The sequence below is a fragment of the Embiotoca jacksoni genome, unplaced genomic scaffold, assembly GCF_022577435.1.
Source record: "Embiotoca jacksoni isolate LCO1_2020_lvr unplaced genomic scaffold, fEmbJac1.0.p SCAF_3, whole genome shotgun sequence".
Lineage (NCBI taxonomy): Eukaryota > Metazoa > Chordata > Actinopteri > Embiotocidae > Embiotoca > Embiotoca jacksoni.
In genome coordinates this window covers 20,012,052-20,026,407 of record NW_027185381.1, presented here as the reverse complement: position 1 = coordinate 20,026,407, position 14,356 = coordinate 20,012,052, and the positions used below count along the sequence as shown (strand labels likewise).

Here is a 14,356-nt window from a genome sequence, read left to right as displayed (position 1 = left end):
ATTCATGGGAAGGAGTGTGTAGGAACTACAGTACAGCTGTTGATGAAACAAAGCTTCGGGGTTGCACGGCTGGGGAACCACAGACATAATGCAGCTAGAGAATAGACCTGATTATGGATACAGCATTGTATGTGGATACAGGATAATGAATAAAAAGATGTTTTTATTCTCTGATCTTTCTGTTGTGCAAGAATATCAGGCTTAAGGACATCTAAGCAACATTTTTCCTGTTGGACCGCCCAAACGATGGATTTTGAATTTAACTTGACACCTGAGATTATGTTTGAAGCTCTGTGGTTACTTCAGGCCTCTCATTTCCTTGAGGTCAACCTTGATTTAATATCCAGCATGCAAAGTCACGACTGTCCTCTCTCAAGGTTCACTTACTTTCAATTTTTTGATTCATTACATTGAGTGCGTGAGTATGGCAATATGCAGTGCACTATGACCTGCAGGGGGGTACTCATAACGGTTAGAAATTGAGTATGAAACACTGGAAACTTCTCAGTGGTCACCATTTTGGCTATGTAACTGAAGGGAAGGGATGACCAACCAATTTTGAACCTGCTGAAATTGGCGGTCAACAAGAGTGTTTATCTTCACTAAACACCACTGCAATGTTGTCGGTTAGAAGTGATCAGTATTTGTTGTGCGTGTGAAAAACGGGGCACAAAAATACTTTTTATTCTTTTGATGAAATGAGTAAATAGATTCGGCACAAATGTACACGTGATGCAAATGTTGCGGTTGTCATTTCCGGTAAGTGGACGGCAGCTAATTTCAATTTGAGACAACATTACCCTGTCAAAATTCACATACTTAGAAAGTAATTGTACAAACATGTAATGCATTATATGGAAATGTACTAATGGAAGTACGAGACACACCAGTGCAATTGGATATGAAAGAGAAAGGCTACAATTTAAAGGGAAAATTGTATTATGCCATATTTGTCTGTATGTCAGTCCAATCACCTTCAGTGAGTAAAGAACAAGTCAACACTCACCACCAACAGAGCAAAAAGAATGACCCCACAGCTCCAGACATCTGCTTTCCTCCCGTCGTACTTCTCTCCCTAAGGGCAAGACAGTTTTTTAGGTGGGTTTGGACAGAATATTAGGGCTGGTTAAAATAAGGCAGATGATTATTAGAAATAAGATAGCACTGCAAGAAGAGTATTGTGAATCAGTAAAAAATGACCTACCCTGATGACCTCTGGACACGCGTAGTGTGGAGATCTGTTGGAAAAACAGAAACATAAAGTGCAAATAGTGAATTAAACAGGGAAGAAACAGAAACAAGGAAATAATTGAGGTTATTTAAGCACAATTTCATTTGTACAGCTGTAAAAGCCTGTCTCTGCCCACCTATCACAGTTTCAGTTTTTGCTGAAAACATGGTTTGCATGAGGGTTCACTTAGCCACTCTGAAAGGTGGACCATTCAGCGAGCAGTGGGCGTGGCTAAGATTGATGAAGTTATACAAACAGTTGTAGTAATGCAAGCAAATATCAATAAATTTAAGCCAAAGCAAGAGCTCCCCCAATATTAGCACTTTAATCAAATTGCACCCATACAACCGGAAACAATTCCCAATGAAGACTGACCAGACCTTATCCATTCACAAAGTGAATTTTGGTGTGGTAACACCAGGCTACAGCTGTACTGCAGAGTAAGTAAGAGTTAAACAACCATGACACAGCAAATTATCGAAAGAACAATTTGAGCAGACAGTAAATGTCTCCAGTGAACATAGATCAAGATGTGCTTCAGGAGTTTAAACATCCTCAGGGTGTTTGGGTGTCCTCCTGCTTGCTCAGTCAAGGGCATCCTCTCACAGCAGACAGTGAACAGACCCACCAATCTTTACAGCCCCTGGATGGACTGACAGTAAAGCCAATGACTAGATTGACACATCAATATCATATGAAGATTTATGATGGTACCTCGCAAAAGCTGCTCCATAAGCCAGTGGCTGCGGATGAGTGCGGCAGAGGAGTGACTTGTTATTCTATACATACATTATTACTGGACTTTGACATTCCCATATTTCCACATTCATTGTTTTGAAAGAAAAAGGGTAATAATAAGAGCTTTACATCAACAACCTGTAATGAAGGACTATCGAGTCTGTAAACATGGCACCCATTAGCTCGACTGTTGTCTCATGTACTTATGAATACCAGCCCTGACAGCCCAGCTCCGTCGAACTGTCAAAATACTGGCCAAAAACAAACCGCCGTGTCAACAGGGGAAGTTCAAATGCGAGCCTATGCAAATAGTCATAGTGCATTATGCAGATGAGCGAGGAATAAAAATAAAAAAAACAAGCCAGCGATTTGCACTAGTTCTGCCTCATGAGCGGCACGACACACAAGCTATAACTGGAACCAGCATGAATATAAAGTCATTATTTCCAAAGGCTTTAGGTTGGTCAATGTACGGACTGGAATACAAGCAACTCTGCTTTCTTTTTTAAGATCTTAATTTGATATTATTAGAAAACCAAATTAAATCACTCAGCTGTGACACTTACAGGATATGCTTACAAGATACCCTCTCTCTTCTACTCTTACAGTAAAATCTATTGTTATTTCTTCTACTGAAATAGTAATATATATTCAAATTCCTCATATATCTGGACAAATCCCTTGAGATGTATCACCTCGTTTTCAAGGGGGTCTAAACAAATAATCATAAAACAAAAAGGAAACCAGAACAAAATGAGACAATGATATACAACATAACGTAGACAAAACAAAAGAAAAAGATCAATCAATAAATCAGGGCAAAAAAGGATAAATCTCATCTTACTTCGAAAAAAATCGCTGCATAATGTAAGCTTTCGATCTTTTACATATACGCTCAGAAGTACTTAAATCTCTCATGCTGGGAGCCAAGTTCTTTGAACCAAAGACTCTTTAATAGCATCATTGTATAATTTTTTCATTTGCAGTATATTTGCTTGCAAATTTACAAATCAAGATATGAGAAATTTAAAATTACTGAGAAACTAAAGAGCTAATCAAAACAAACTTAAAATAATTTTAAAAGGGGCTCAAACTAAATATGAAAAACAGGGTGAACGCTGCATACATTTATATTGATTTGTACATCCAATACATACATTAATGCATGTAGTATAAATCCTGATAAATCAGCAATGCTTCAAAGAGCTTCTCGTGACGTCAGGATTAATTGACTTCCTCAGTCGTCAAATGATCCAATAAATGTTCAACAAGGTTGAGGTCAGATGACTTGGGAGGAAAGTCCACGACAGTCAACACTCCTTGGTCCTGTTTGGTCTTTAGATGGTTCTGGCAAAGGGGTGTGTTTGGGCTCATTATCCTGCTACACTATATGAATATTTCTGCATACAAACCAGAGGGTGGAGCAGGTCTCTGAAGACTTAAGTGCTACTTCTCCTTAATCCACTTGCAGCTGATTGGGTTCAAGTGCCCAAGTCCAGAATTGCAAAACACCCCCAAACTGAAATATTCCTTCCACCATGTTTCACTGAGTGTGACACATTGCAGTATTGTTCTCTCTACTGTGAAATGCCCACCTCACATGTTTGACCTTATTCCCCACCAGAGAAGAAATTTATAGACTGCTATTCATCCTCCGAGATCATAGACAGACATATCTTGACAGGACTTTTACTGTTTGGAGTCTTGGGTTCTTTGTTTAGCAAATTCTGTATCGTGATGAAGTTGCTGTTGTATCTCACAAAGCTTGATGTATTGATCTTCTGATGGTGTGCCCACTTTTGGTGTGCCTAAATGCGCTTTGGATACAAGTGATCCAAGATTTTGAGTGCTATGTACTGCCCCTCTTAGAAAAGTTCAGTCCTTTAATGATCTGATGGTGAAAGCCCCTCTTTACTTAGAATAACAATTTGACACTTTCACCTAAATCAGATGCAATTTCTCCCACTTTCAATGTGCTACTTTTTAATCACGGTGGACAATGGCGGCAAATTGACTCACTTCAACCAGCCATTGATGAGTGGATCCTTCCTGCTTACATCAGAAGTTATTTTAATTGGATATTAAAGGTAAATGGAAAACTGTGAGAGCCATAACCATGTTTTTTTGAAAAACAGTCAATAGTGGGTTGACATAACATAATTATTATTTTTTGTTGTTGCTATTTCTCAAAGGCCATTAAATTTCTTAACCTAACAGCAGAGGCATCAACAGACAGGACAGAAAATGTGGTTATTTTCTGAGGACAACAAATAACAGTATCGAAGCGCAAGAAATTGCTATCAGTGGCTTGCCCAAAAACATAAAGGGAAACAAAAGTGATGCATGAAAAGCTTAACTGAAGAGCTTATCAGATTGTCTGCACTGCAGCGAAATTTATGGACGTTATGGAGTTCAAACAAGGCTTTATACGTTTACCATGTCCCTCATAGTATGCAGTATATTAGCCACAGTATGCACGGAGAGTATCATAAGCTTTGGTGATGTCAATTTCTGTAAAAAAAAGAAAAGGGAAAGAAGCAACAGTATGTGCTGGAGATACTGAGAAGACACTGCAGATCATCATCTTCGTTAAAATTCTTTTCTTGAACTAAATTTGTGCAGCTCCTCGCTGTATCCGGGATAATTCCATTTCATCAAGCAGTGCAACAGAATTACTGTAAATAAACAGCAAGCACCAATGAACTCACAGCTGGGCTTGTGCAGACAGACAAAGAGGTTGTGTGTGCACTCCTCAATCCATATTTGTATGTGCTTGCCAATCCCGCTGCTCCTCTATACATCTGTATGTCTGCATGTATGTTCTCTGAGGCTACCCCACTATTCCACCTGGAGCAAGTCTCATCTTCACTTAGCTCCATTACCCCTAGCAAATGGAATACATTTGTGTCAGTCTGCTCCACGGTGAGAGGGTGCCAGATAAATGTGTTTAATTAAAAAGTGTCATATCTACACTTAAGAGATGGGACAGTCAGAAGAGCATGAATAATCAATAACCACACGTAAGTTGTATGTCACATGTATTAGGCACCGTCAGAGAGACACACAAACACAAATGGTCCCCCGCGTAGTTCTGAGACATGCATGCAAAGAGAGGAGAACCCAGTGATTGAGCTGAGAGTGGAACAAAAACAGAACTACTTTATTAACCCGTGTGTGAGTGTGTGTGTTTGTGGTGTATGTGTCTGTGTCTCTATAAGACAGCTCTATGTTCCAACCTGTAAAAACTACTTTTTGATCTAAGTAAAGACACACAGGGGACTAATCAGTCAGAGTTGCTCAGAGTAGCAGCAGAATGCAATCAATGCAAAGAAATTATAGTTAATCCACAGGATACTGCCGAGTTAAACTGTCGCATATGGTTTTTCTAGGAAATGGAAACACTTCATTGTGGTCATCATGGCTGCACAATGACTCATTTTGGCATATCTGACTTTCAGAAAGCTCTGCACGCTGTCCTTACTTGGCCTGATCTCTACCGATGAGTCATGAGAGCTTAGGCACTGTGCTACAGCTGAAAAAATTACGCAAGAGTTTCAATTGGATGTTTGTGCGCGCCTGCTGAAATGAGTATGCGCATGTAATGAGTGTGCATGTGTATTATATGGAGGGAGGGCGTATCAGACAGAGAGAGACAGATAGAGAGACAACCCAACAAGCAGAGGACAAAGGGTCTCAGAGGTCAGGGATGAACTAAGCGTCGCCTGTGTTGTGTGCTCATGTGTGTTTGCTGAATTGTGTGTATGTAAGTGTGTGTAATTTCAGTTGCAGCTGATTTGGAGGTTTAATCTGAAGAGAATAAATCTGAGCTGCAGACAGATGTCACAGAGCATCTCTGTCTGTCAGCTCTGCACAAAATATGTAACTACAAAGTAAATATTCTTCCCAAGATATTCACATCATGAGCAAAAAACATCCTAGACTTCTCAGTTTATATTAATAGAATAATAGCAACGTTTTAGGAGCATTTCTAGAGTGATCCAAAATGTCCACCACTTGTCTGTCTCACACAACAGATATGCTTGGACGCTGGCAGCTAATTTCTGATGTGAATTTCATGGAAGAGTGAAATGAAACTTGCTGGAGAACAACAGTGCAGCAGTGAAGTGTTTCTGTTAATCCATGTCACCATTGAGTTTGTAAAGCTAGTACCTAAAAGCAAGAAATCAACACCTGTGTTGCCTCTTTTACTGACAAACATGACCCCGCACACCGTTCACCACAGTTCAGGGTTAAATAAAAACACTACCACAATATGGAGGCTTAAGTCCTCTTTTGAGTGCAGTAATCCCACTTTGAAAGTGACTTTTCCTTCCGAGCCGATTCATTATGGTCGTGGGATTGATGGGCCTTGTGTGGTCGTGACTGCTAGATCATAAACCCAGCGTGAGATATGAGGAGATGGAGAGCAGTAATGTGTGACCATGGCCCTGGCCCTGCTCATAGCCACAAAGCACACTCTGTGAGAGACACCACAAGTCTCTCCTCAACAGATCAACACTGCACAATAATAGACACTTTAAAAACACTGCACTTAGCGGAGGGCATGATGGCACCACTCATCATTCTCTGTTGCTTTCTCAAATACTGTTATATTCCTCCTTCCCTCCAACTATGTCCTCTCATTTCCCCTCAGAATATTCTTACAGTCATCTTAATTTCATCTGTAGAGGATATGAGGCATTGCACTAGAAAGCAAGCATTAGAATATTTCTGACTACTTACCCACAGCTGGTCTCCAACAGGCTGTCTCCAACTTGAAGGGAGGCCATGCCAAAGTCTGCTATCCTGATGTTGTTCTTTTCATCTAGCAACAGGTTCTCCGGCTTTAGATCCCTGTGGCTGGAAGAAAGATAAAACATAGAATAGTTAATGAAACATGAAAAAGCTCATCATAAGTGAACCAAAACAAGTGAAGCTGAGGAGAAACAAAAGGTGGACTGCAAGGTCTATCAAACACCTGTACATCATGCTTGCATGCACGCAGCTGTGAACAACACAGCATCTTAACCTGTTACGGATCACCCTCCTCCCATCTGCAACACCTCTCTCTTTGATCTTGTCCATGCTGAAACTAAGGGGCTCCCACCTCAGCGCTGGGCAGGTACGAGTTGTGACAGCCCCCTGCTGTGTCCTTTTCTCCTTCTGCTTCCCTCCCTTTTCGTCCCTTATCCCCCTTCCTCTCATCTCCCAGACAGCCACCAGCAAAGTGGCTGAGCAAAGGGCGTCAAGGGGAGTGAGCAGCAGAGGTGGTGTTCATTAGCTGCCATTCATTATCACTAAACACAGCAAGGGGGATAATATCCAGCGGACACCATCTCCCTCCTTCAAAAGCGCCATTGAGAAGAATATCTTTCTCATATCATGTATGCTGTTCCTGAGTCGGAGGTTAAAATCTCAATTTTGATGAGCGACTTTTCAAAGAGGAGAAGCATTAGCATTTTATTGTGCATTTAACGACTCTTCCTGGGTCGAAGGTTGTAGTACATCACGCTGTCTTGTGATTTCTGCCAAGGCCGAGGGGGAGACCCAGTGATACCACACACATGTATGTGAAAATACACTGACGTCTACTGTATATACCTGCTTAACCCACTCTTTCCCTTTTTTTTTTTGTTTCCTTAAATCGAGGGGGAATTTTAGAGCCACGGGGCTGTCAGGGTATCATGAACTAGACTTTCATCTTCTCTTTAGCCTAATGATAGAAAGGGGAGTTAGAAATAGAACAATAGCTGGATGCCTCTGCCTTTGAAGAGTGCCTCATCACAATGGACGTTTAACCTTAGATGACATCAGTTGCTCTACAACTCGTTTCCTGTCCTGAGGGATTAGCTGTCGAGTGGTTGGTTATCATGCTGGCAGTCTCTGTGATCCCTGCTATAATTGAAATAAAACACAGATAGCATCTAAAACAGTTCTCCACAGGCTAAAACCTTTATCAGTTCACACAACCGTCATTTGGCAGTGATGTCAGGAGCCGGAAAGTTCACGAGGAAGGAAAAAATGTTTGCTGAACTGCTCAGGGGCCAGCAGTGTTAAACAGTGGCAGAAATGGGCATCTCCAAGGTATACTGTTTGCTTGTATAAGCCTCACTCTGTTCCGCCAGGTCAGTGTTTAATGCTTTAAAAAAAAGATTGTTTTGTTCCAGCAGCAAAATGTTTTAGACGGCTGAAAGTTACAAAGCCCTTGTGACCAGAGTTTAAAGATAACAGAGGGTCAAGTCAAAACTTTGAAGGTACATGAACCAGACGACAGGGCTTGGATGATGTTCAATAATTTGGTGTGACATTGTGACAAAAGCAACAATAACATAACATTGACATAATGGGGGAGAAGACCTCGTCATCCAAGCGGACCACAATCAGAGATCCAATTGCTGTAACAGAATCATTCATTTCTCACATGTGAATCCCGATCTGAAATTCCCATAAACTTGGCATAAACATTGTGTTATCACGGTCCTATCATATGTAAAACATAAACAGCTAACATTCAAGAGACTGATACACAAAAGAAAGAGGGCAACAGCACATTTAACCAGTAGCAGCATCACGGGGACAAACAGCATCTGGATGCTTTATTGGTTGTCAGGACCCCGGTATCTATAAAAGGACATTAAACTGCCTCTGAGACATTAGGCTGCACTTTGCTACTGTAATCTTGGTCACACAGCAGGCCTCGCAGCAGGGATGTCTTAAATATTGTGTAGGACTGGATGCTGTTAAACAAATTCAACAGCTGCAACAAGCTTGAATCCAGCTGTATTTCTTTAAAAAAAAAAAAAAAAAAAAAAATTTAAGCTGTGTGACACAATCATGCATACAAGTCATGGGGACGGGAATGCTTTTTCAAAAATACCCCAGATACCATTTGCAAGGTTGGTTTCTGCACAGATTTAAACAGTATAAATACTTGTGCTATGCTTTTTCCCATATGGGATGCATGAAATAAAGAGGAGAAAAAAAAAAAAAAAAAAAAAAAATATCAAAGGAGGGGTGCAATTAAAGGTTTGGTACTGTTATCCATCATGTCAGCATATTGCACACGTGTGTGTCTGTGGTACACGCCTTGCAGTTCACTGTGCACTAAGCTCTTACTGTGTAAATTACAGGAGACATATGTGTGTCTACAAACTCTACATGCTATCTGAGCAGGGTTTTATACCCCAGGGAGTTGTTAGACATGATTCTTACAATACACCAAGCTCTTAATTGCCTGTGATCATTTGCACATACCTTGCTGATTTGTTCTATTTTACGCAAGGTTGTAGTTGGTCTGTCCTCTCGGGGCTCACATCTCTATAATGCCCCAGACATGTTTATGGCAATGAGCAGTTTTATAACTAAAGTCTCCTGTCGAAGGAAAATATACTTTCCCCATGGTGACACATTAGACATACACCATGTTTTAATATTGCTTCTCGTTAAGCCTGTAATCACACCAAGATATGTGGTACTAATTAACTCCACCAGAACACTTGAAACTAACATTAATGGCTCAAATGCATCTTGTCGACACATTAACATGCCAGGGAAATAGCACACCTGATATTGCATTTTCATGAAGTGCTGAAGCTATCCTGGTACCATTATTGTTAACTGGAGTGGGGTTTTTAACTATCGTTCCAAGTTGAAATGCACCCATTTAGCCTCTGGCGCACCTCTGTGTCATCCTCGTCTTTCTATCTTTCCTTTTTTCTCTCAAACTTTTTAGGGCTTCGGCTGACCCAATTAGAGAGACCAAGCACATTCACTAAAACTGCTTTAGGCTAATATTCTATCGCATTGGCAAAAGAGGACAATATTCTGACTGCTGACTTGAATGTATACTAGGTACAATCATTCATTAGTCAATGAGGTTAATTGTGTATTAAGACCAATAAGGGATGAGAAAGATAAAACTGTATTTTTTTCTTTTTGGGTAAGGGAATTGCATTTTATCTTAAAGCGAGTGCTTGGTGAGTATGTTTTGAATTCTTCTACGATATTATTCTGTTGAATTTGTGTCTGTTTATTTCAAGCAGGGAAAAGATTGATTGTTGGCAATGGCATACACATGTCTAACAATACACCTGCAATGCGAAACATTTATCTCCTCTTCTATCAATAAAAGTAATTACAAAAAACATGTTGACACGTGTTTATGTCATGGGCACCCGCTGTAGTCTACTCTGTTGCTATTGTTGAGCCTTTAAAACAGTGGATAAATAGTGGATAAATTAAACAAAAGGTGTCACAACTCTGCACACAGCTCGGTTCCTGAAGTATATCCTGTGGAGTTTTTGAGCACTACTGATACAGACTTTTAAAAAAAGTTCCAAAAATCACCTTTGTCAATGATGGAGGAAATCCATTCATGGACACATGTCTGGTACACAAAACGTTTTAGTGAGTAATACTAAATGTATTGTAAGCATAACTTTTTGTTATAATAAACTCCCCATGGAACATTTAAGAGCCAGAATTGAGTCCAAAAACTACTTTTAGTTTCATTTAAACTCATATTCTTTTCTTTGCATTGAAAAGTTCACTTGGATAGATATAGAACCGTGTCCAGTGCCTCTTTACACATTTCAGTCGTCTCCTCTCATGTGACTTGCATTTAAACTGGATTAGTATTGAGAAGAGAGCAAACAGCTATTTTCCTACACAAGATTTGCTTCTCCAGTGACTGGTTATGAGAGCATTTCTTGTGTCATCTAGGGGATTTCTATCTACTCCTCTGGGGTTTTGAGCAACACCAGAGCATTAATGCATTGTTGCATGTAATGCAGTGACTGAAAAGTGGGATTACAATGACATCTAGATCTGCAATAAACAAACTGTTTGCTTTGTTGTGCCAAATCTGTGCGAGTAACCCAGCGTTCGCTCTTAATCCAGGAGGAGTTTGACTGGGAATGATTGGATGAGCAACGGACCTTCAAGGCAGAATAAACAGACAAGCTGCCAGAAAAGCATCGGAGTGAAGGAGTGACATAGATATTAAAAAGCTGGAGCAACATCAGGCATTCTAACACATTGTGCCATGGTGGTGCAACATTTCTCTTAAGAGTCACTTGCGCCTTGTACAAAATTAGAAAGATCAATACTCTTTATCATCATCTTATTACATCATCATTCACCTTATTTTTCCACACACTTAAGTGCAGTCTTGACACCCTGTCATTTTATGTTTTCTTCAATCTTTTGCTTTTGTTTTCATCTTCTTTTCAATATATCATCTTACAGCCTAATTTATTTTACCTCACATTTACTTCCCACTTTTCTTGCTTTAACAATCCGCTCGCAGCCAGCAGCCCATTTCCTTTAAATCGAGCACCATAAACCAACCGACTACTTTTATTTTCCTTCCTCCTGCCCCATTTTCCATACCAATTTTACTCATCCCCATTTCCATTTTTATATTTCACCTCCTCTCAAAATCAACATCCCCCTTCTCAAAAAGTTACGCTTCAACACTTTAACTGGCACGACACGAGAAGAAAATATGAGTCAAATAGGAAGAAAAGGAGAAAGATTTCCATTCTGTGTTGTTAGCAGCTACCAGCCATAATGATGATAGGCTATAAGTACAGGCTTTCTCCAAGCAGGCAGGCAGATGGACAGACTGTCATTGGGCAAACTTTGGGTCTTTTTTTTGTTGACATTCTTTCCCAAACAGCCACAAGGGCACGGGCTGCTCTTGACAGAGATATGGACATACAGAAGATGACGGGTGACAAATAAGTTCACATGAACTGCATGCTGACAGCCACAAGAAGTCAGAAAGAATAGTCAAATTTCGTCTAAAGAGAACATCAATTTTGACCAGATTTTCAGAAGAAGGGGAAAAGAGCAGAAGTGGCATGCTTCACGGACGTCTCCATTAATGCATGAGGCTCTTTTAAGGCCCTGGAAGAGACCAATAAAGCAGTTAATGACAGCGTGTGGATAAGCGAGGGTGAGGGAGAATGGTGGATATGGATGATGTGCGTGATTATGCCACTGTGTGGGTTTAATGTGACTTCTGGACCTGGTGGTTGTTTGTGCACGTGTAGGTGGCGGCAATAATGTGCACATCACCGGATCAGGGAAAGGAGGAAGTGGGACTGTGAATGTGTGCGTGAGCATGTTTGAGATGAAGCTCAGAGTTTTAGGGACGGAGCTCTCTTCTGAGGTGCACTTGCAATCTCTGGCTTGCTGGAATGGGTGAACTCACTTTATGTGGATCTTTACCTTTCACCTACAAAGAGGCACTTTGGATGAAAACACACACACGCACACACACACACACACACACACACACGCACACGCACAGACGCGCAGGGTGTTACCTGGGTTACGGGGGGGGGAACCAAAGTCATTACTAAACAATGAAAACTAGGGTGAGAAAAAGGACAGAGAGTGTTGTGCTCATGATGAAATTGTGCATCTCTTTACGGTGGACGGTTTGTAAGGGTGCCCATGAAAACGTAAGCGAGGCAGACCTCTGCGTGTACAGCATATGATCCTGGATGCGTGATGTGAGCGGGTTTGAAAAATGACTGTGTTGCAATTAGATAAGGACATATAGGATTCAGTTATAAACAGGTTCCTTTCCTCATCTATCGGCACATGACAGACTCCCACAGTATAAAGTTCTCCATTGCCTTCCCTATACTATAGACAGTTAGCCAAGATTTATCCTGATGTGAACCCAACCTGTGCTATGTGCAAAAATCAAATCGGCAGCCTTATCCACACTTTTTTGGACTTTCACCCGACTTTGTAAGCACTCTGGAAATATATTCAAAACTTTATCAAAGGTGTTTGAAATCCCTCTCAATCAATCTCTGCTGACAGCAATTTGGACTGCATGTTGAAGAAGCTAACCTTCCAAAATATAAATTGCATGCTCTTGTTTTTGTGGCTCTGATTGCTAGACGACTAACTTTTCTTAAATGGAATGATAAAACATCGCCCACCCATTCTCAGTGGATTAGAGGTCTAATGCAAGTTCTTTTTCCAACTAGAAAAAGTTAGATTCACTCTGAGGAGACCTATTGACAAATATTACAAGACCTGGCAGACATTCATCACACACATCAAGAATTACAAACTGTGTCTGGACTTGAGTGTTGCTGAAATGTCGAGCAAATTTGATCCCAAAAGATCTGTGGCAAGTAGCATGGTATAAGGTGTGTTGTGTGACTATACTTTTTTTTTTTCTTCTTTTCTTTTTAATAATATTACACATAATTAGTTTATTCTGTTACTTCAAAATGTCCATCTTTGTATTCCCTCAGATTTTATTTTATTTTATTTTATTTTTTTTAATTTATTTACTCACTTGCTTGTAATTATGCTGGAAAGGGGGGGGGGTTAGTTTATTTGAGACGTTCACAATTTCATCATTTATGTGTTTTTAGGGCTTGTCTCTTTGACGATAAAAACTTTCAAAAATATTGGGGGGAAAAAATAGGAAGAAAAAAGAAACAATTACTGGGTGAGTTAATGTGCTTTCTAAAGTAAGTGTAGTAAAAAACGATGGAAACTGTGCAGATAATGGTGAATGGCATTCAAATTAAACTCTCTTAATCCTCGTTGACTTTCAAGGAGTTAATAGTATCTCTTAATATTGTTCAGTGTTTGGTAAAAAGCACAGAAGCAGCTTTGGATGTATTCAAGGAAAAGACACTTTACTCTTCACAAGGAATGTGTGTCTCTGGTGGGTGTTTGCCGTTATGGCCGACTGCCACATCGACTTTTCAGGAGAGTGCACTGCATTAACTGTGTATTTAGTTGATGGTCAAGACTGACAAGATGTTGTTACTGGGACTCCTCAGGTAAATGTAGACAGGAATTGTCTACAATAATATGACTGCATCTTTAAAAGCTTACACTCTGTTATTGAGGCCTTGTGGAATAAACTGAATCTGAAGTCTAGGAGTATTGTTCTGCATCTGACCCTGACCTCTGTCATCCCTGCAGGGGGGGGTGAAAGAGAAGTTTTCATAGAGATCAGTAAAATATCTTATCACTATACTGTATGTGTTCTGCTCTAACCAGTCTGTCAGTCAACCCATTTGGTATAGGAGTCGTCAAATAATATCCAAACCCTAAGGCGACAAGCAACAAAAAGGGGAGGAAAAAGGAGAATATGCAGCTACTTCGACACTGGATTTATATTAGTATACATGATGATTTTCTCTCACAGCTTTATCATTCATTATTCATTTACTTTAATGAAAATTCCTCTCCCATGTCGTTTCTTACCCTTTGTCCCTTCACCACGTAAAAAGAAAACTCCACCTGAATCAGAGCGCAATCTGAATCAGGCAGAGGAAACACTGAGTCATAAACAGCCCTTTCCCTCTACGTTCTTTCATTCATATCCAGACTCACATCCAT

The 14,356-nt window shown here is 40.2% G+C and overlaps 1 protein-coding gene across 8 annotated transcripts in view; it reads right to left on the bottom strand.

The window, feature by feature from the left end:
• Nucleotides 1–14,356, bottom strand: part of brsk2a (BR serine/threonine kinase 2a) — a 158,890-nt gene that overhangs the window by 29,490 nt on the left and 115,044 nt on the right. For all 8 annotated transcript variants that reach the window (XM_069161968.1, XM_069161971.1, XM_069161969.1 and 5 more), the window contains exons 5-7: nucleotides 6,713–6,829; nucleotides 1,205–1,238; nucleotides 1,007–1,075 (exon numbers count right to left, since the gene is read on the bottom strand). In XM_069161968.1, the coding sequence (XP_069018069.1) occupies nucleotides 1,007–1,075; nucleotides 1,205–1,238; nucleotides 6,713–6,829 (220 nt within the window). The remainder of the gene's footprint in view (nucleotides 1–1,006; nucleotides 1,076–1,204; nucleotides 1,239–6,712; nucleotides 6,830–14,356) is intronic.